At 37.9% G+C, this 22,286-nt stretch overlaps 1 protein-coding gene and 1 long non-coding RNA gene across 6 annotated transcripts in view; one reads left to right on the plus strand and one right to left on the minus strand.

Moving 5' to 3' along the window:
- LOC103092121 (uncharacterized) overlaps positions 1 to 19,624 on the plus strand; it is a 72,600-nt gene extending 52,976 nt beyond the window's left edge. Inside the window, exons 3-5 of one of the 2 annotated variants that reach the window (XR_008911511.1) lie at positions 15,893 to 16,046; positions 17,749 to 17,801; positions 18,605 to 19,624. This is a non-coding gene — a long non-coding RNA (uncharacterized LOC103092121). The remainder of the gene's footprint in view (positions 1 to 15,892; positions 16,047 to 17,748; positions 17,802 to 18,604) is intronic. The other variant, XR_466440.3, reaches the window with a different exon arrangement.
- On the minus strand, positions 1,116 to 22,268 carry FAM76A (family with sequence similarity 76 member A). 4 transcript variants are annotated; one of them, XM_007491452.3, is made up of 10 exons: positions 22,014 to 22,267; positions 19,283 to 19,347; positions 16,900 to 16,954; positions 15,659 to 15,811; positions 12,836 to 12,993; positions 10,821 to 10,907; positions 10,080 to 10,211; positions 5,491 to 5,629; positions 4,193 to 4,294; positions 1,116 to 3,661 (listed from the first exon to the last, which is right to left on the minus strand). In XM_007491452.3, exons 1-10 carry the CDS (start codon positions 22,092 to 22,094, stop codon positions 3,575 to 3,577), a joined length of 1,059 nt encoding a protein of 352 aa, XP_007491514.1. In that variant the 5' UTR covers positions 22,095 to 22,267; the 3' UTR covers positions 1,116 to 3,574. The 4 variants fall into 4 exon arrangements, with proteins under 4 accessions (XP_007491514.1, XP_007491515.1, XP_056651417.1 ...); XM_007491453.3 differs by having other exon boundaries at positions 5,491 to 5,626; positions 22,014 to 22,259; XM_056795439.1 differs by lacking the exon at positions 10,080 to 10,211 and having other exon boundaries at positions 22,014 to 22,268.
- Positions 22,269 to 22,286: the final 18 nt, after the last annotated feature.

The raw sequence follows: 22,286 nt of genomic DNA on the forward strand, positions 1-22,286 counted from the left end.
GCTCTCCTCCTACCCCTTAAGGGTGGGTATGCCTTAAAGCTCAGTCCTAGTTCTCTTTCCTTCTCTTTTTATAATCTCCTCTGTGATTTCATCTATTCAAGTGGGTTGAATTATCATCTCTATGCAAATGACTCCCAAAGCTAAAATTGCTATCAAGGATTTGTTGGAAAACTGTCTGCTGAATATTGAGCCAATAGCTGAGACATGTCCAATGAATTCCATTCTCTCTCTCCCTAAACCTGCCTCTCCTCCCACATCCTTTGTTTCTCATGATTACTACTATTGTGCTTCTAATCACCCAGGCACAAAACTAAGTCTTCTTTAACTATTTCTTCTCTCTCACCCCTCTCCCCACTTCTAATCTGCATTACAACATGGGCATGGCTGGATTCTGACAACCTTCCATCTCAGATTCTGGGAAGTCCTATTAATTATAAGTACACATTTCTTTAATCTTCTCCCTATTCACACTGCTGCTTCCTTTATTCTTATCAACTCTCCATCTTATTCAGGAAGACAAGTTCAAATCCAGACTTAGATATTGACTAGCTGTGTAACTCTGGGCAAATCACTTAACCTTTGCTTCAGTTTCCTCACCTGCAAAATGGGGATAATAGCACTTACCTTCCAAAGTTGTTGTAAAGATTAAATGAGATAATGTATGTAAGGCATTTTGCAAACCTCAAAGCAATATATAAATGTTAGCTGCTACTACTAGGGCTGTTTCTCCATGTCTAGTACTCAGTCCCATTCACTTTTACCTATCAATACTCTTTTTTTCAAACTCTGCTATAGTGCCACCATCTCTATGAAGCCTTTCCTTATCCTCATCTGAATATTATCACTCCACCCTTTATCATATTCCATTTCACCTTATGTTTTTAGTCTCATCAGTAGACTATAGCGCAAGTACTGTCATTTTTCATCCTCATATCACCAGTAAGATGATTTGTACAAGGTAGACCTTTTATAATACACCTTTAAAAAAAAATTATTTCTCTGGGATGATTGCAGTCAGTTCTGCATGCGTTCAGGCAGGGAATAAACTAGATAACCTTTCAAGGAAAGGCCCTTTTCCCTGGGACTATATATTCATATAATGACCAAACAAGAAATGAATAGAAAAAAACAACAACTGTATTTCAGTCAAAATGAATTTTTTACACTTACATCTGTTGAAGTCTGTACAAACCAAAGCATTCCTGCATTTTAAAATTTCCATTATTACAAACATACAAAGAAACAACGGTGTTACTAAAAGTCACCTATTTAATTTCATGATAAAACAGTGTTGTGATTTTAAAAACCAAAATTTCAAATCCAGGGGTCCCCTCCCTCACTTTTGAAATCTAAGGAAAAGTTAGAAAATGTGTGAATTTGTTTCATATTAAATGTCAAGACTTTCCAAAAAAGATTTAGTACAAAACTAAGCTCATAATTTTATAGTATCACACTTGATGAACAATTTCTCAATCTCTAAGGTTTAAAAAAAGTAACTGTCCTTTTCTTCAAACTCGGAGCAAATATACCTGAAAAGTATTATGATTTTCTTTATTTAAAAGGTTTTGATCCAAAAATATACAAAACTAACTGGTAGTTCTGGTCCCCTTGTTTGGAAGGGAACCTGGCATTTCAAATGACAACAATGCATGGACAACACACAGTCTATACCCCATCTATGTAAGGCAAAGAGATCCATTTCCAGATCAATTTTTCTAATTTTGTGAATTACTCTGTGATATTTCCGAGATGTCATTAAACCTGTAAATAGCTAAAATACTAAGCCACCAGTGTACTTTATTCTTAACGGTAGTACTGTTTCTAAGAAATGTATGGAAGCTGAACTCATACCTATAATTATGGTAGATTAAACTCATTCATCTCTTCTGAAAACAAACACACAAACTCACTCACTCTCCGCCCCCCCTCAATCCTCCCATTGGTTTTACCTCAAATTCTGATTTAGGCATATGGTTAATCCTGATGGTTGTATCCTGGTGGAGTAATAAAGCCATGGAAATGGGTAACCTACAGGTCAGTATGTTTCATGGCCACAGATTGCAAACTCTAATCCCAAGCAGTTTTGTCTAATGGATAGAGAGCCAGGTCTGGAGATGGACAGTCTTGGCCTCAAATTTGGGCTCACTTACCAGCTGGACAAGAAATTACTTAATGCCAAAATATCTTCCCCTTACTGCACTTCTGCCCTTGGAACTGATACTTAGTCTAAGACAGATGGGTATGGGTTTAAAAAAAAAAAGGGTATGTAAATGAAACTTCAAAACCATCCTCACTATTAACAAATAACCCAAAAGTACATTACCTACTGAAAGAAAGTCAGTGAGTTATCTTCTTGGACAACACACAATTATGGCTAAGGATGGCCCATATCCAAGAAACACATCTTTTGGTTCTATTTCCATCCAAACTTGGGGTGGTGTCACACATACATACAAACACAACCACACCTATACCCATGCAAACATACCAATACTTCTTGCAATCCTTCCTTCTTACTCCAGTAGCCTGTCCATCCTGAGATACTCAGCTCATCTTAAGACATGCACTACAATTAGCAAGTTTTCCAATTCAGAATGTTCCTTGGCAATGATCTGACTTGATCTGACAACTGGTGTTGGGAAGGAAAGGGATTTAAAAAACAAATAAGTGGCAGTGTGAAAAAGAATTCAAAATTAATTACATAAAATGATTAGGAAAGTAAAGCTGTCCAGTACAACCTGGACAAATCTTTCTGCCATTATCTAAAGTGACAGAAATTGGAAATCCCTGTTCCCTCCTAAAATGTATACTCAGATGCCCTTTCCTCAAGGGGTCTTTATAAAAAAAAAAAAAGCACCTAATGCCACACTTCTGAATCCAACTATTTCACGCACCATAACCATTGACATTATGAAACAACTAGGTATCAAACTAGATGAAACTGGCATCCTTTTCTGTAGCCTAAATGGAAATTGGGGTGTTTTTTCCAATAGTTATCACAGCCCTGTCATAAAGAGAACTAGCTGGTCTAAGTGTTTAACCTTCTCAAGAAAAAGGTTTTTTTTTGTTAAATAAATAAACCTCTGTCTGTATATAGTACAAAGTTCATAGTATACTTGGAAAAAAAAAAGTGTCCCCTGAAGCAGCAATTTTAATGAAGAGTGGAAACCTCCACTGTCAAGTCCCCTTGGGGTGGCAGCTTCTGAGATCAAAAGGTGGCAGTGATAATATTTACCCAATGCCAAACTATTTGCTCATGGGAATTACAGGATGCATGGGTAGGGAAAAGAATTCCTTCTGCACAAAACAATGAGCAGTTGCTACTCTAAAAAATGAAAAGCAATACAAAAAAAAAGTAGAGAGATCTCCATTAAACCCTGACACCTTCCAGCATGAAGTCCTAATGCAATGCAACACACCAGGTGTTTTCACCCTGCCCATAGTCACAGGATAAAGAGGGACAACTGTCACTAAAGGAGGCTCCCAAGGAAGCCTGCAGTTCCCAGCCACTATGCCTCCAGCTCCAGTCCAAGACTCCACACTGCTGCTGCTCAAGAAGCTACTGGGCTATTTTTCACGGAGAAGTCATTGCTCCCGACTTCTCGGGCTTTTTACCCTTCGACAAAGCAGCTGCTTGCTTCAACAGCTCTCGGTTTTTGGCCTGGAAATACAGTACAAGGACAAGGTTTTAACAGGTAGGGACATGTAACCTAAACAAGACAGGAAGAATTACAAAGGCAGAAACCCAAGTAGGTAGAAACCCAGGGGTAGTCAGAGAGGACAAAAAGAGCAAAGGAGTTGAAAAGTCACCAATGAACATGTATGGCCCTTGAAGGGAATGAAGTTAATCTTAAACAAGCCTCATGATCACAAGGAACTTGTCATCCTGCTGCTGTGCAAGGAGTTATATACATCCACAAACCACAGAGCTTCTTCTGTAGTGACTAGAATCTATGATCCTGACATCTGAAAGTATACTTAGCTTATACAAGGTCAAAAAAGGTACAAAATTTTGAATATTATATTTATGAATAAATTAAATCTAAAATGGTCCATAGGTTAAAAAAGGAAAATATGTATAGATTTATAGATGACTTACCATACTATGAGAATAGTTTTCCAAGCATTTGTTCTTTTAAAATATAGCCAGCTCTAGATACATATTTTACCACATTAAAAGAAACTGCATCACCTGTAATTGCTCAGTGACTTCTTTGTGGGTCTTTTCCATCTGATTCATCTTGGCTCTCATCTGAGATTCCTGATACTGCAGATCAGCCTTCAATTCAGTAATCTGAAGGGAGACAGAAATCAGAAGGAATTCCTTTGCACTAAAGAACATGGTAGAATCAAAGATCTTAATGATTTCCCCAAAAGATCATTAAATCCAGGGATCCCTTTCCCTTGAGGTCCTTACCTAAACCACCTAAAACCAATGAACGGATTTTCCTTTTCTTAATGATCTTTAGAAGATTACATCAGTTTTCTAATATGTAACTAACATAACCATCAGAAAATTTTGTTCCATCTAGTTGGAATCCAGAATCTAATTAATTTTTTAGTTTTTTTCTTTTCTAGACCAAATAGTTCCAAATTTAACCTTTCCTCATGGAAGTAATTTTTCTTTACTGAATTTCAGAACAATTCTAGAGATCCTCTTCAATTGCTCCAGTTTTCCCTCCCAGTGAGTGGTACTAAAAAAGATGGAGGACATAATTCACATAAACTATAGTGGAAAGGGTACTTTGCTACTACTTGCATTTAAAAGTCCTCTTCCTTAAAATAAAATCTTCTATCATCCTTTCAGTTCTTAATAGATGATCCTAAGACTCCTACATCTCTTCTGCTGGAACAGACATTTTTTATCTTCTATTTCAATAGTATTCTTTTGCTCTAAGTACATTAACTTGTACTAGTCCTTAGTGATTTTCAGCTTCTTGCCTGTTTCTCTGATTTGAGTCATTAAAAATTCTATTTCAAGCTTTTATTCTAAATGAGATGCTAGAATCAGCATTGGACCTATGAAAGGTGAAAGTTATTAACAAAACTAGTAACCGACATCCCAGCAAGTTCAGTTTCTAGCTGATAAAGACAGTATAGCTAAACTGCTACTTTCTCTTAATAGTAAAAAAAAAAATCTACTTGGGTTTAAAACTGCAGTGAATATATAGCCAAGAAAGAAAAGCTAGATGAGTTAAAATTTTATGAAGTGAGGACCACTTTCTACTATAACTTTCTAAATTAAGAGGTCAATTCTCAACATCACATAAATGAATTATCAGGGAACAAGAGAGTGTAGAATCCTACCAGGCTAATAGTTGGGAGGTGTTGGGGAAGGAGGGGAGGTGGCCAATTCTTTCCACAACAGCTATCTATTAGCAATTATCTATTATAGCAACCTTCCTATGCTCAAAGATATACTCTATCATAATACACTACATATGTATGCATACACACATACAGTTAGAATGTTTGAAGTAAAAATGATACCTTCTTCTCTTTCTCTAAGATCATCTGATCCTTCTGATGAAGCATCTTCTTAAGTGTGGCCACTTCTTCCTTCAGCTGGGCAATGATGACAAAATGATCAGTGCCCGGAGAATCCAGAGCTAAGTCTGGTGAAAAGCTGCTTTTTAAAAAGAGGGAGAGCAAGAGATTAGATGGATTTCCAATCCACTCTGCTCGTGGTCCCTGGAGCCAGGGTCTGGTTAAAGTCATTGGATAACTACAACTGAATCGTTCCAACAATGTGCCTGCAATCCAGTCTTTTCATTCACATTTAGTACTCACATAGTGCCTCAGTAGCTCTAAGGAGATTTTTATTTGTATCTGAACTATTTTAAAGATCTTCTTGACTTATTAACATATTTACATTTTATTATTTGGTTCTGAATGTAATATCAAACTAGTTTCCTGAACAAATGACAATTTGGAGGACTTAGCATTAACTTCTCAGAGTCTCACTTCAGATGTAATCTCTTTTTACTTCCAAGCAGAAAAAAATATATAATTTGTTAGAACTGTTGAACAGCTGCATTCCAACCCAGAGACAATCTCATCTTAAAGTAATAAATGAAGAGAGACTTGATTTGGAGAGAAAGTAGGTCTACCCAAACAGTTAAGTAATTTAGCATTAAAGAGCTTTAACCATCTGGCTACTGCTTTATTCTTTCAGTAAAGAAACTTTCATGACACGAGAAAAAAGAGGGGAATGGTGACAAAAATCCTGGGGCCACATGCTAGGATTTCCCCCTGGATTCATTTCAGAGTAGAAAGAGTGTAGAGAATTCCATTTTGCCAAAGTGGTAGTGAATTGTTTTTGAACCTGCCCTTACCACTTACTACCTGTGTGAACTGAACAGTATAAGATGAGGGAATTAAGATTAAATGACCCTAATGTCCCTTTCAGCTCCATATTTATGAATCTAGAATCCTATTTTCCAGATCTTTCCCATCTATATTTTACTTCTATTTTTCACAATATTTTAAATCTAATTTTACTTAATTACTTTTAAGCTGGGATTAGTGAATTTAGTAAAATAAACTCAGTGAAATGAAAGCACATGCTTAAATGCAGGTAGTTCTACCCATGCAAAAAAACTAGAGGCAGAGGTAGTTAAGATGCAAGAAAGGGTAAGCAGAAGCAGATCAGTCATTCCTTGTTACATTCACACAGTGAGACCAAAGAAGACAAATGGGACCAAAGAGTGGCTGGCCCCTGATACTTGTGCGGAAGTGGCTGCTGGTACCCAGTGTCTAACCTGCAATGCCTCCTCCCAGTGAAGCAAAGCTAAGAGATTGGTATAATGCGGGAGGACACTGGCTAGTCTCTGGCCTTGTATCCTTAGGAGTAGCTTTTCTTTTTAGGAGATAAGTTGCTCCTCTCTAAGCAAAACTGACAAAAAGATTCTACAACTGAAAAAAGTAAAACAAGTAAAAGTGATGAAATAGTAAACAATTATATTGGTGACCTGGATTGGGGGAGCTTTAAGATCTAGAGCTATCCTAGACATGGAGCAAGATAACACTGCTTCTGCAGGTATTTTCCCTTTAGACTAGTATTTCTTTCCTTTGCTTTTAGTAGGGCATGCCTTCCAGCCCGTCAAGCCATTCTAACTTTATCACAGTTCAATCAATAGCATTTTGGCAGTGTTAAAATTCCAACAATTTCTTGAGAATGAACAGGCCAACTCAGCCCAGCAGATTTCCAGGAAGGGCTCAAAATATCAAAATGCATATATGTGACATACATAGAAGAGAATGTAAGTGGAAGTTTCCTATTAGAGTTGAGTCAAGCTCCATAACCCCATAGAAAGACTAAGGATCAGAGATCTAGAGGTTAGTCTTGATTCCAAAATTGAAAATTATCAATTACCTTGGGTAAACTCAACCTCCCTAAAATGGTAATAAATGGCTAACATTTGTAGAGTGTTTTAAGGTTTTGGAAAGTATGTCACATATATTTAATCCATAAAGTTCTGGCTTTCTGCATAAATAGATCATAAGCCATTCATGGCCTCAACCTATTCAAGTCCCATTTTTATAAGGAAATAAGATCCCAAAAAGTGGTTCAATGACTTGCTCTCAATTACTAACCACTTATGAAGCACCTCTATGCCAGGGGTCCCCAAACTTTTTACACAGGGGGCCAGTTCACTGTTGGAGGGCCGAACTATTAAAAAAACTATGAACAAATCTGTATACTACTGTCTGGGATAGTGGAGGCTGCAGTGCTGGCTGTGATGGGCCTGTCACACCTTGCACAGGCCTGTGTATCACCGCCACCACTATACACAGTGTGGAATCCGCTCCCCCATATCGCTGCTCACCATGCTGACATCTTCCATTGTGCAGCCACATAATTCTTTGTGCAGCGCCTTGTTTGAACAAGGAGCCAAGCAAAGGATTATGTCACCAGAAGTAGTACTGTGCGTGAACATGCCGCACTTTGCAGCGCTGCCACATACAGTACTGACCACCAATGAAAGAGGTGTCCCTTCCAGAAGTATGGTGGGGGACAGATAAATGGCCTCAGGGGTCCGCATGTGACCCGCAGGCTGTAGTTTGGGGACCCTTGCTCTATGCCAAGCATGATGCTAGGCACAAAACTGAATCCAGGCTTTCTGGTTCCAAGTTCAGACTCCACTAACCCAGAAGAATATGGGACAGAAGGAGAAAAGGAGAGGAATCAAAAGAAAAGAAGGTTGAAATCATCAAAAGCTCTGCCACATTTTGGAGGAAAGACTCAAAATCAGTCTCAGAGGTTAGAGGAAGAAGGTGAAGAGGAATAAATAATGGGGACTAGAAATGGTTTTTTAGAAGAGGCAGTCCCAAGGCTGGCTACCAAATACTGATGGTGTTTTCTCTTAACACTGCTCTAACTTAAGAAACAATCATATGAATCAGATTAAAAGCAACTTCTGAGTTTGTCTCTTCAAGAGTAATATAGAAATTTAAGAGCTCCCCTTTCCAAAAAATTTGAGACTTTTTGTTACAATTTTCACAAGGCAAATCTGGAAAGAAAGATGAAAGGAAGAAGTAAAGAAGGAAATTTTATAGATGGAAGGAAAAGAGAAATGAAAGGCTAAGAAATTCTTATAACAACATGAAATTTCTGGTTAATATAACTAAAGAAATAGCATGGTTTGCAGAAGGTAAAGCTATTGGGTAAGAGAAATGTAAGGTTTTGGGATATTCTTGATAAGGGAGGGATTTGCAGAAGACAAAAGAACACCAGAAATCAAAGGAATGAAACATAAGGAAAGAGTGTGAGAATCTGTTAAGTGAGCACAGCAAAGGAGGGAATGTGTACTGACTATTAAGGAATTGTGGGGCAGTTCTAAACAGTTGGGTGTTTAGAAGTGATAGTAACTAGAACAGGTAGTTATGAATGGGAAGCATTTTGAAAGAAGTTGTCCAAGGGCCTGAAGAGAATTGGATAAGGGAAACTTATTTTCACTCAGATTTCTTTAAAATTTTCTGCTAATAATTTTTTATCATAAACTGGAGTAGAAATGCATAATTTATAATAAGGAAATATTAGAATAAAATTTATGTTTTTTAAAAACAGGTATACTTATATGCATTTGCAAAATCTATTTTTAACAAAAAAGTATGAGAATAAAATATGTGAACAGCTGTTTAGAAGAAAGCTTTTATGTAAAACCTAAAACAATTACTAATGATCTCTTAGTCCAGAATGTATCTATTATTAAGCAGGACATTCTGAAAGTTTACATTTCTAGGATTAAGTCTTAATGTCACTAGGCAGGATAATTGTCCTACTAGAGAAAAGGGGACATCCTAGGTAACTGGATTATAACACAGAACAGCAGTCAGAATGGAAAGGTATTAGTATAGTCCTAGCTATGGGAAAGACTCTAGAGTAAAGCCAAAATAAAGTAATCCAAGGAACCCAAATGACAAAGAATCAAATATTATATGATAAACTTTACAGCAAGTTGGCTATTTTTTTCAGGTTGTTTAAAATTTATCTCAGATACAGTAATGATCTAAAATAAGCTGCAGTTAGTTAAACTTTTGGGAAAGCCTTGGCCTTGACTCTTATACACAAGCCTCACTGTCTGCCTTAGCATCTTTCACTTTAAATCCTGCTGCCACACATTCCTTGAAATGTTTCCTTGCAGGCCTGATCTAGCAAGCTGGAGGTAATAGGAAAAAACTTGCACTAGCCCTGAGGTTTTTAGAGCTTCTCAGGAACACTAAATCTGACTAGAAAGAAGAAATTCCTTACAACTCATTTCCCCATTTAATCTGCACATTTAAATTAAGCATTTTCAACAAGTAGATTCAAGAAGTCCAGAATCAACAGGACCAGCTATTAGAAGAGCAGCTGTGAGGGATTTGAAACAAGTTGAAATGATGGCTAATGAGTTTTGGTAACTGAATTTAAAAGACCTTCTATCCCACTAAAATAAACAAAAGCCAGCCCTGGAGAGCCTGCACGATGATCTGCTCCCGATTTCAGTCTACTCTGGAGGGAGATCCTTCAGGGGGGCAGTTTCCAGAACGGAGATAATTCCAAGGATTTAAGGGAAGAGCATGTCAGGTGATCTCACTTCAGGATGCCAGTGCCTGGAGGAACAGGATAATGGTTGGCACCAAGACTCTGTTGGGAAGCAGCCCACTGCACCAACACGGACGGGGCACTCTGGATATTAGGACAAAGCAGCTCGTAAGAGGAAGGAACGCTGAGAAGGAGAGAGGAAAGCGAGGAATAAAAATATGCATTTATACAAGTTAAAATTAAATATATAGCTATATATCTATATCCATCTCATGCTTTCCTTATACAGCTTCTGAACTGGTCACAGAAAGTTCTCACCTTTTCTTTGAACAAAAGGAAAAAGACATCTGTTTTCAAACTAACTTGACTTTTCTACCTATCAACTAATAGATTTACACAGCCCAGGGAGTGCTCCCAGTATAGTTCACATGAAAAAGTGTCCCACAGTTGTTCTTCCAACCTAGAACTTTTACTGTTACCATGAAAGCCTATGCCTGATGGACTACAGAATTTAAGGGCTTTTGGATTGTTGTTAGAATTCCACTGAGGAGAACAGAACCATAGACAAATATCAACAAAGACAGGCAGTGATACAAACACCTATATCTACCAACTGGCCAGTGTAATAACCCAAGTTTGGCCTAGCAGCAAAACATTCTGAAATGTGCTCTTCATGTAGAAATTGCACATGCATCTCATACATACAAACACATCCACATCTACATCTACATCCACATCCACATCTACATCCACATCCACAGAAACACACACACATACACACAAACTACCTTACCTGTCTCCATTAGCTGTGATAGCATCAAACTTGGATTTCTTCTTTGGAATTTCATTCTGAATTGAAGATGTAGACAGTGTTTTTTGGCTTTTAAATAGCAAAGAAAAAAAGGAATACATTAGAATAGAAATTAGAATAGAAATAGATAAAATTTTAAATGAAGTTTCATTTCCAAATGTGACTACCATAAAAGACCCAGGGTATAGCTATATAATATGCCAACTCATTTTCATATTATTTAAGTGAATCATGCAAAGTGCTTTTCAATTAGAGATCCTGGTTCCTAAATAGCTAAATACCTAGAATAGCAGTTTACATTTACATTGCTCTTTACAGTATAACAGTAATCCACATTCCTAACTAGAGCTCTAGTGTAGTGTATTGTTATGCCCACTTTGGAGATGAGGTAAAAAGCCTGAGAAAGGTCAAGCACCTTGGCCAAAGTCATCCTGCCCAGGTAAACAGTATAGTCAGAATCCATACCCAGTTCCACTGAGGCCAGTGTTTGGCACACCACATCATGTTGCCCCTCACAAACCTCAACATGAAATTTCTGGGTTGCATTAGTGGCCATGAAACCAAGGTCAATAAAGGCTCAATCATATCTAACCTGCTAGGCTCTGAGGTCCAAATGGAGGGTTAAAAACTGCTGCTCTCAGACCTGTGGGGTTCACCCTTATTCTGTTTCTTTTTTAAATTTATTTAATTTTATTGATTAATTTAGAATATTTTTCCATGGTTACATGATCCATGTTCTTTCCCTCCTCCCACCCCTCTCCCATAGGCAACGTGCTATTCCCCTGGGTTTTACATGTCATTGATCAAGACCTATTTCCATATTATTGATATTTACACTAGGGTGATCGTTTAGAGTCTACATCCCCAAACCCTTATTCTGTTTCTGAAATCATCAAAAGCTGAAATATAGCTCAAAACTATCTCTGGTCTCCACTTAGCCCAAACATAAACATATACTAAGATAATCAAAGTTGCTATGGTCTAAAGGAACCGCTCTAGACATGGTGACAAAGTGAAGTCCAACACTTTCTGGCTCCACACTCTATTTCTCAGAATTAAAAACTAGCTAGAGGATAGTCTTTCCTGTAAAAATAATAAATGGTGAGCTATATACAATAGATGTAATTAAAACTGATTAGATACTTTTGATAGAAGTAATCAAAAGTATCTTTAGTGATGAAGTGAAGATGAAATGTGAACTTCCCTTCAGGGCATAAAACAGGTTAAATATCTCTCAACCTGGACTGTTGCTCTGATATTTCCCTTTTCCTCCCAAGTGAATTTCACCAAGTCTTAGCTTCATTTATTGGACTGCTTTAGATGCCAGAAGATGATGTGGAATAGTGGAAAGAATATTGATGAGTTCCAATCCCAGATTTGCTACTGACTATTTGACCCTGAACAAGCCATCATATTCTTCTCTTTGCCCATTTCTTTATTAATGAAATGCTCTTATTTATTATCAGAGAAATGGCCAAATAGAACTTCTTAATCAGCAATTCTCATAAAATGCTAGACTTTCTGAAAAGGAGTCTGTGAATCTAGTCATAACAGGACCTCTTTCTGATTGGTCCTCCAAATGAAAAGGTCTGGAAAGGGGTTCAGACATTTGCTGAAGTGAAGAGTAAACAAAGCCCTCTAACTTCAAAAGACAAAATGACAAAATTTCCTTCATAAAGAATGCTTAACTTTGGATGCAACCTGAAAATAACGCTATTCATTTCAAGAGTCTTAAAAATGTTATGTGTGATTATTATGTAAACTTCATAAAAATTTCCTTATAGTCTACAAAATATGCCAATAAAAACTGATCTCTTGTGGAATGGACTCTTATTCCTTTGAAATGTATTGCCTGCATTAGGTAATCTCATAAATGAGCTTCTTCTATGAGAAAACTACCAAGGTAAAAATACAGAGAATTATGCAAAATAGCAACTCTCCATCTAAGGTGAAGAGTAGCCAATCTGGCTTTTTTAGCTAGCAATTCTTTGCATTACCTGTTAAAATGACTCCCAGAACTTAGTCGGCTGTACTGCTCCTTCTCATGGTGGCCTGCTCGGGATGAGCTACTCAGATGCTTCCGCTGTTCTCTAGTCTTTTGTAGGACCCTCTTATATGATAAAGTACAAAGCCAACACAGCAACTTCCCATCCACCTGAGAGATCAAGACAAGATAAAATGGAAATGCTTATATGTCTCTTTCTTCATAATTCAGAATACATAGATCCATGTTGAAATCTTCCAAAAGAGAAGATGTTGGGGGGTAGGGGGCAAGCTTCTCAGAGAAGAACATGACTACAGCGATCACCGTCTTTAAATCTATGGGATTTTCATGTAGAAACAGGACAAGAGTGATTCTGCAGAGCCCCAGAGAGCAAAGAGAAAAAAGGATCAATGGGTCTAAATTATAAAGAGGCGAATTTCTATATAAGGAAAATTTTCTTAACCACCTGAGTTATCCAAAGATGAAATGGGCTACCATTAGAGGTAATAAATACCCCATCATAAAGGTTTTCTAGTCAAGGCTTGATGCCTTTGTTAGATGTGATAAAGAGAAATGCTTCTTCAAGTACAGATTAGACTAGACCAGGAAGCCCATGAATAGATTTCTGGGAGGGTCCATAAACTTGGATGGAAAAAAAATTTGTGTTTTTTTTCCATTAATCTTTGGTTTCCTTTGTAATCAATGTATTTTATCTTATACATTTAAAAACATCATTCTGAGAAGGGGTCCATAATCATTAGACTGCCAAAGAAGTTCAATGACATAAAACAGGATAAGAACCCCCAGACTAGATGGTTATTAACATCCCTTCCAAATCTGAGATTCGGTGACAAAAATGTCTCTGTGGTACTAATAAGGAAGTTAGGGAAGGAAGCAGGGAGGAGTAAAATATAGCTATAGAGTTCTGCCAACATCTCTGAGGAGTCACAGCGGTAAATGGGTAAATTTCCAAGATGAAAATTATCCCAAGTAGAGAAAAATATAACAGAGAGGAATCAACCCACATGAAGATATCTAATGCCCTTCCTTTCAATGTGAAGGAGAAAAGGAGCCATGATCGTTAAACTATAAGCAATATTTTACCTTTGAAACAGCACCAAGTAAGTGATCCTCAACAAAGTCTTAAAAATAAGAATCCTTAAATACAGTGCAAAAGCATAGGAAACATATTCAGTGAGATTGGTTTTAAAATAAAAACCAAACATCAGTTCTGATGTAGATTTTCATTGTTATGTCTAGACCTTGTTAAAAGATTTTCCTCTACTTTATCAAAAAACCTATTTGACAGGGTAGCTAGGTGCTTCAGTGGGTAGAGAACTAGGTCTAGTGATAAGAGGTCCAGGGTTCAAATGTGGCCTCAGAAACCCCATTACTGCTCTTCTACATTGAAACTGATACTTAGTATTGATTCTAAGAAAAAGGTAAGGGCTTTAAATTAAAAAATTCAAAACAAAACAAAATCCAAGAGCCCAGGCCAGAAATCATGATGCTCAGAGTTCAATTTTTGAATTCTTCATTTACAAGCTGGGTCAGTGTAGAGGAACCACTTTAACTTTTCTCATCTCAGTATTCCCTTCTGTAAAATGGAAATATTGTCTGCCCTAACTCACAGTGTTATGAGAACCAAATAAATAATGAAAGTAAAAGGGTTCTGAACACAATAAAATTATATAAAAAATACTAAAAGCTAATATTTATGTGGTGTTTTAAGCTATTATTGATATTGCCCTATCAATCCATTCCACATGCCTGTGTATATATACTGTGTATGTGTATATATATATATATATATATATGTCAAAGGAGAAAATCTGACTTCTCAAAATGTTAGCCTTGAGGGTATGATAAAAAATAAGGCCTTCTCTGGAAAACTTAATCTAGTAACACAATGTAATTAAACAAACATATACTAAACTGATGCAGAGGAAGGTAAGCAGATTCAGGAACACAAGAGACAGTAACAATGTAAATGGAAAGAACAAAGAAACTGAACACTGTAAATTATAATGACCAAGCCTGGCCATAAGAAGAGTGGAGAATGTGTGCCAATATGGAAGAGGCTGGGAATGGGGAATATTTAATGAACAGATAGAGATGTGTTCATTGATTTTGAACTACTTTCCCCCTCTTTTCTAATTTTTGTCACAAGAGATTCAGAGGGTATAAAAATAGATGTCAATACTTAAGGAATGCATGTTTTTATTGGTGCGGTTACTCCTTCTACCAATATAGCCTACCAATAGTCATGAGTTTCCCCATATTTCATGAAGTTGATCCCAGGGTGTCAGACAGAGCCCAACCCTGATCCCTCACTCTTTTCCCCAGCTTATTAGGCCTTGTCAGAATTTTTACTGACATAACCTGGAATAGCCTTCAATAACTCACTGTCATATCAATGCCCTCATGATGTAGCACAGTAGGGCTCCACTAAAGGATCAGAGGGGAACAAAGAACAAATAAAATATCTAATTCTGACTTGAAGGAGATTCCTGCATTCATGAAGTTTATAATCCAAAATCCACTAAAAGGTTTTTTTAATGGATCTTCCTTTCCTTTCATTAATTAAAATGAGGGCCTACTCTTCACTAAAGTAATGCTTAGTAAATTTACAATGACCCATCAAGAAAAAACTAATAATTTAGTAGGTAATCCAACACATGAACTTGAAAAAACTTTATCTTCAAATTTAACTTTGGTCTCAAAAAGTTAGGGAAATGTTAAATAATATATTCCATAAAAACTTGATAATTCTGAAATTATTATTACTCCTTATTTGTTTTCTTTATCAAAAGATTATGGAGAGAAAAAGACACACCTTCTTTCTGTCATCTTTCCTGTCAAAGGCACACTGTTGTTTGCATTGTTCACAAGAGTATGGTGGTCCATACTTCTTCTCTGAGTTTGTACAGCGCTGACATTTATTGCCAATAAATGCTGCAATAATGTTGCAATACTGACAAGGCTTGGGCTTAAAGAGAAGAGAGAAGAGTTAGATAAAAGCTAGAACAACAGCTACAATAACAATAAAAATGTGTTCTTTTTTACACAGGCATAGCCGATTTTTTGGTTTGTCCTGCCTTTTCCCATTTCTGGGTCTTTGTGTATACCCTTCACCAAAGTTGGCCCATTCTCCACCTAATGAAGTCCTTCTCTTCTTTCAAAGCCCAGTTATCACCTCTTCCAACCCAATCCTTCATCTACAAGTAAGCACTCATTTCTTGAATTTCTCAGGCCACTATGATCTCTCCTACACATGTAATCATTTTCTAATGTTCATTTGACTTACCTGTCTCACTTCCCTACTGGATCGTAAGTGTCTGAAAAGCAAAGCCTATTATTTTTCATCTCTGTATTGCCAACAGTGTCTAAGTGTAATAAGCTCTTGAGTTTGTCCAACTGAAGAAATATGTCCACTTTTCTGTGCACTGATGTGTTTCAAAGTGTTAAAAATAAAGGAAAATAACCAGCCCTTTGTAGAAAGTATCAACTTCTTTCAATCTCCTTAAAAAAAAATTGAGTGCCAAAAATAATCATTCATGAGATTAAATAAGTTTGACCACTTACTATACAAGATTCACCTTCAAACAGCTGCCTTGGACAAATTTAAAACCCACATAGGAACTAAACATAGCATACAAATTTTAAATTAGCCTATAGATGACAGAAGAGTGTGAGATTTCTTAGAACTTGGGCAAAATGAAGTTAAGCAAAGCCAGGAAAATGAGATACTATACACAATGACTAAAACAATATAAATGGAAACAACAATCATGCAAATGTTGTAGGATTATAATAAGTAGATGTGGCCCCAAAGAAGAGCTGAAGAAGTGGACCTCCTTCCCTCCTTGGCAGAGGCCACAGACATTGGCAATGGGAAGCTTGAGGACTCCATCTGACTCAGGTGACAAACTGGCCAGCCTAGCCAAAGTGATCTCTTCCCCTGCTTTGTTTTTTATTCCTTGTTACAAGAATGGCTCCCCCAGAGGAAAGGTCTATTTGGAAAAGATAACACTAAAACATTTTTTATAAAGTAATTCTTGAAAGGAGTCTACTTACCGTTCCATACAGCTTTACATTCTGAGCACATTTCTTGCATATTGTATTGGTTTTACTGTTAAAGGAAAAATGCATAAAGATCTTCATAAAGAAAAAATTGTTTTACCTAGAAAAATAATCAATCTCTAAAGACTGGAAAGTTGTTTTTCAAAGAGCAGTTTAAAGATAAGACTCATATCAACTGAAATATTACTATTTGGTGAGTGAATCCCTCAATGACCTGTCACCTATAAGATACAAGTCTGTGAAAATAAATCATTTGGAGCAAGTAGGTGACTCAGTGGTTTGAAAGCTAGGCCTATAGATGGGAGGTCCTGGCTCAAATTTGCCTTCAGATACTTCCTACCTGCAGGATCTTGGGCCTGAGTCACTTAACCCTTATTACCTAGCCCTTACTGCTCTTCTACCTTGGAACAAATATTCTAAGACAGGAGGTAATGGTTTTTTAAAAAAGAAATAAATGTTAATAAAATTACTTCAGATAGAGGCTACCCTTTCATTTCCAGCAACTAGGGTTGGGGGGCAGGGGAGGAGTCAATCAAGAATTTAGCAGGGGACAGCTGGGTGGCTCAGTGGATTGAGAGCCGGGCCCAGAGATGGGAGGTCCTGGGTTCAAATCTGGCCTCAGACACTTCTTAGCCATGTGACCCTGGGCAAGTCACTTAACACCCATTGCCTAGTCCTTACCACTCTTCTACCTTAGAACCAATATCTAGTATTGATTCTAAGATGGAAGGTAAGGGTTTATAAAAAAAAAAAAGATTTAGCAGATATTGAAACTAAGTTATCCAGTGATTGCTAGTATTCCCAATACACTAGACTAAATTTAACTGGTGACTTCTATTACAGATTGGATCAGCAAAAAATATGAAATCAGAACTGGAAGGTCTACAAGTGAATTGGTAGGAAAAATAATCCTCAATAAACAAAAGAATTTTGAGGTTTATAATTAAGATGCATTAGGAAAAGTGAGATAAATTTAGGAAGCTAAATGCCTACTCTTTTGGCTTCACTCAGTTGTTTCATGCTCTCCTTTCTAAGTAAAGGCATAAGAAAATCACAAATGTGGAAAAAAATTCTAGATGCTGAGATTTACTATCTGTCTGTACTTGTGCAATAGTTTGTTTTCAATAAAATCTAAGCTCATGAAAAAAGGAAGGATACCCTTATTCCCTTTTTGAAATTCTAAGTGTCATAATACAAACCAAATGGGCCTATGTATGAGCTAATGATCCAGATTTGCAAAAAAATGATTAGCTCCCTTTCTAAATCCATTTACTTCAAGAAAGTTTCTAACTAATGTGGCATTCAGTTGAAAACAATATTCAGAATAATCTCAGGCTCTAAAAGAATATAAAAATATTAACACCTCAATATATTCTAAAATGTTATGACTAAGTATTTTTCTGGGCTAACTGTAAAAGAGAAATACCACAAAACTTTAAGGTTATCCTTTAAAAAAAAAGAAAAGAAAGAAAATCTAAACAAAATTGAAAAAATTATTTGTCTAAAATATTTTCCAGAGTAAATTATCATCCATTACTAGAGTGTAAGTTAACCTGTAATAATTAAAATGAGAGTTTTGCACTGATATATTGCCAATACTTCCTCATTTTTATGTTACTTTAAGGTTTACAAGGACTTTTGCTAACAATATTTATACCAGGTAGGTAGCAAAAATATTTAATTATTCCCTTTTTTGCAGATAAGGAAACAAGTTCAGAAAACTGAAGAGACCTGCCCAAGGTCAAACAAGGGAAGCCTAATCAAAAGTCCAGATCTTCTGACACCCAATTCTTGCCATCTGGACCCCATCTTCTTCAAAGATATGAACCTATTCATTCAAATAGTTTTTCAAATTACACATAAGTCTATCACCAAAATTCGATTTATCCTCATTATATTCAAAATTAGTTCACACATGTCAATGCTAAGAAAACACAAAAAGAAAAATAGAACCTTTGCTAAGTGTGACAAGAACTCTGACCCAAAGCCTGAAGTTCTGCATAAATTAGTCAATAGGCCTTGCAGAGAAGGTTGATCTGCATAAAAGGGCCCATAATGGCAGGCTACTTTAGTTTTTTCCTCACATTTCTTAACAAGGTGATACAACTGAATCTAATTTTCACACATGGTCAGAGACAATAAGCCTCACTTAGAATAAGATTCTCATATTTCCAAAAATATCTCAGTTTTCTCTATAAAATACAGATAGCTCAGGTGAAGACTTAATATAAGTTACAATAATGAAGCGACCAGGGGCTAAAAAAATATAAGTAGCATGAGTAAGAAATGAAGTATTTTAAAAGAAAGCACAATGTTTTCATGTGGGGGTAATATGTGTTTATTTAAAAAAAAAAGGCAAGAGACATGGAAGCTTTACCTTTCCTGCTGGAATTCAGTCCTACAGTAGGTACATTTAACCATAGGATGTGCAATCCGACATTCCTGTAATGAAGTACAATTATTAAAGTCAAGTGTTTAAAGCATTCATTAACAAGAGTCTAAAGGAAAAAAAAAAACCCACGAATGGAGATAACACAGTATGCTGAAAAGAACCCTGGAAATTATTTGTGTCACTCTGGCAAGTCATTCATCCCATGCTTCAGTCTGCTCACCTGCTAAATGAGGTTGCTTTCTGGGAGGTGATATAAGACAGAGAGGAAAGAGCATGTGAAGGTTCAGAGCCAGGGCACCTAAGGTTAAATGTCAGTTCTGCTACCTACCACAGGCATATAATCAAGGCTAGTCCTTCAACTTTCAGGACATCAATTTCCTAGTAAATAATCGTCTATTAAGCATCTATTATAGACCAGGCACTAAGCTAAGCACATATATAAGGAAAGGCAAAAAACAAGATTCCTGTTCCTCCTGGAGAGCTCACAGTTTAATGCAAATAACTATCCACACATTATATCTATCTATCTAACTATCAATAAAATGGAAAGTAACTGGAGAAGGGGAACCTTTGGAAAGATCTCCAGAAGAAAGGGATTTGAACTCAGTCCTGAAGGTGAGAAGGGAAAGCATTTCAGGATGGGGGATGTTGAGGTGGAGAGGGCATGGAGTCAAGAGAACTGAGTAATGTGTGTAAAATGTAGGCCCATGTAACTGTATAGAACAGCGGTTCTCAACCTCTCAATTTGTAGCAATGAGAATACATAATGCATATCAGGTATTTACATTCCGAATCATAACTGTAGCAAAATTACAGTTTTGAAGTAGCCACCAAAATAATTTTTTGGTTTAGGGTCACTGCAACATGAGGAACTGTATTGCAGGGTCATGGCATTAGAAAGGTTGAGAGCCACTGGTATAGAAGAATATGTAAAAAGAAGTAAAGTAAAAACTAAAAAAAGTAAAAGTAAAAAAGTAAAATAAAAAAAAGCTATAAAGGTAAGAAGCAGCCAGGTTGTGAAGGGTTTAAATGCCAGCTTTGATAGTTGATCCTGGAGGATACTGGGGGTTATGGATACAAGATCTGATCATTTGTAAAATGAGAGGGCTGAACTAGGTAATCTCTAAGGATAATCATCAAAAATACACATATATACCTATTTCTAGTAACCCAAATATATATTATGAAATGACACAAGACACTCAAGAATCAAAGTTCTAATAAACAATGGCAGAATGAAGATGCCCTATTCTCATTAAAAAAAAAACAACAGAACAAAATGAGAAAGGCAGATTATTATTTTAGAATGTTTAATGTGTCATGCTCCAAAAAACACCAAGATACCTGCTGGCTAGGTGACTTGTAAATATATGTCACTTCTCTATGCTCAATTCACCTGAAAAATGGGGACAATGCCACTTCATGGGAAATCAGACATCTTGGTATTAAAGTGGTGCAAGTCTAAGGAATTACCAGCAACAGGTCAAGGTCAGAGAATCAGAATGAGAAGAGCAAGGGATCTTGGATATACTCTCTTCTGATCTCATTTTAGAGTTTTAAAAATTGAGACCCAGAGAGATGAAGTGATCTGCCAAGTACCCCATGGAACAGAGAAGCACTTTAACTTAAAAAACACAGCTGGAAGGGTCCTTGGAGAGTATTTAGGCCAGGTCAGTACCCTCATTTAACAGATAATGTGAGGTTTTAAAGGGTTAAATAATTTGCCAAACTCACAAAGATATTAAATGGTAAAAGTCACACTCAAATCTAATTCCTCTGTTCCAAATCCAGTGTTTTCCCCATTATGCCATTTATGCCAGAAGGAAGCAGCGAAATGGGACAAAACGTCAATGTTGAGGCCGAAAATCTTTTAGATTTCTTCCACCTGTCCGGCTTTAGGGCCAAAAACTTATTTACTGTTGTCTCTAGAATGGGTGGGGCTACTTCTTTACATTCATAATAACAATAGCTGATATTGATAGAAAGTGTTTTGAGGTTTACAATGAGCTTTAATTACCAGAGCTATTTTTATTCCAGATTTATAAAGAAAAGAGGTTGTATTAGGCAGCTTGTTAAGATCTTCTAGATTCCAAATCCAACCATCTAATTCTACCCTCAAAGTAGCTCCGGCTCATCCCAGACCCACCCTCTCGAAAGTAGGGAGATCGCTTCCCATCCCTTAGCAGGCAGCGGGTGGAGAGACGAGCGCGCTGAACTTGCAATCAGGAAACCCTGGGCTCGCATCCAGCCGCAACATAGCCAGTAAGCCTGGGCAACCCCTCCACCTCTCTGGGCCTCGGCTTCCTCATGGATACAAGGAGAGGATTCGTTTCGGTCCCCTTCCAGCTTTCTCTATGCAGATGATCCTCAGACGCCAGCAGCAAACCCAGCCCGAGAAGAGGTCGAGGTAGACAGGTGCCCACTCTCCTCCAAGACCCGGGTCGTTGCTAAGCACCGGAGGAAGCCGCAGGCGGGCCCTCGGGGGCCTACAGGCAGCCCCGCGGAGGCGCGGTCAGGCGGAAGCTCTCCCGGGGTGTCCGCACCCTTTGTTTCCGACCCCACTCCCAGCTCCCCTAGATTTGGGGCGCGACCTCGAGGTACCACCGGGCCCCGCCGCCGCCCCCGGCGCGGGCTGCCAACGGCCACCGCCCCCTCGCGGCCCGCCGGCCCCGCCCCGGCCCAGACGTCCTGCTGCCCGCTTGCTGCCGCCGCTCACCTTGCACAGCTGTTGCCCCTGAGACAGCGCCTCAAAGGGGAAGCGCTGGTGGCATTTGGTGCAGGCGTAGAGCGCCGCCATGTCCCGCTCTGGGCCTCAGCCCCAGGCAGCGCTCCGAACTTGCCCCGCCTCAGGCTTTGCTTCTCCCCCTGACAGCTCCAACCCCAACCTGTAGCCACCCCAGTCGGCGGCGGCGGCGGTAGCACCGGCGGGGAGGGGCAGAGAGGGCACGGTGGCTCTTCCCGCCCACTCATTGGCTGGTCCTGACGTCTA

The sequence above is a fragment of the Monodelphis domestica genome, chromosome 4 (genome assembly GCF_027887165.1).
Source record: "Monodelphis domestica isolate mMonDom1 chromosome 4, mMonDom1.pri, whole genome shotgun sequence".
In the NCBI taxonomy this organism is placed as follows: Eukaryota; Metazoa; Chordata; class Mammalia; order Didelphimorphia; family Didelphidae; genus Monodelphis; species Monodelphis domestica.

Bases quoted from the DNA above. Each gene is read 5' to 3' on its own strand.
- FAM76A (XM_007491452.3), bottom strand. From the start codon at position 22,094: ATGGCGGCGCTCTACGCCTGCACCAAATGCCACCAGCGCTTCCCCTTT. The intron at 15,812-16,899 runs GTAAGTAGACTC...CTTCTCTTTAAG, and splicing joins ATGTAAAGCTGTATGGAACG to CCCAAGCCTTGTCAGTATTG. The intron at 4,295-5,490 runs GTATCATTTTTA...GTCTCCCTTCAG, and splicing joins TCTTAGAGAAAGAGAAGAAG to ATTACTGAATTGAAGGCTGA.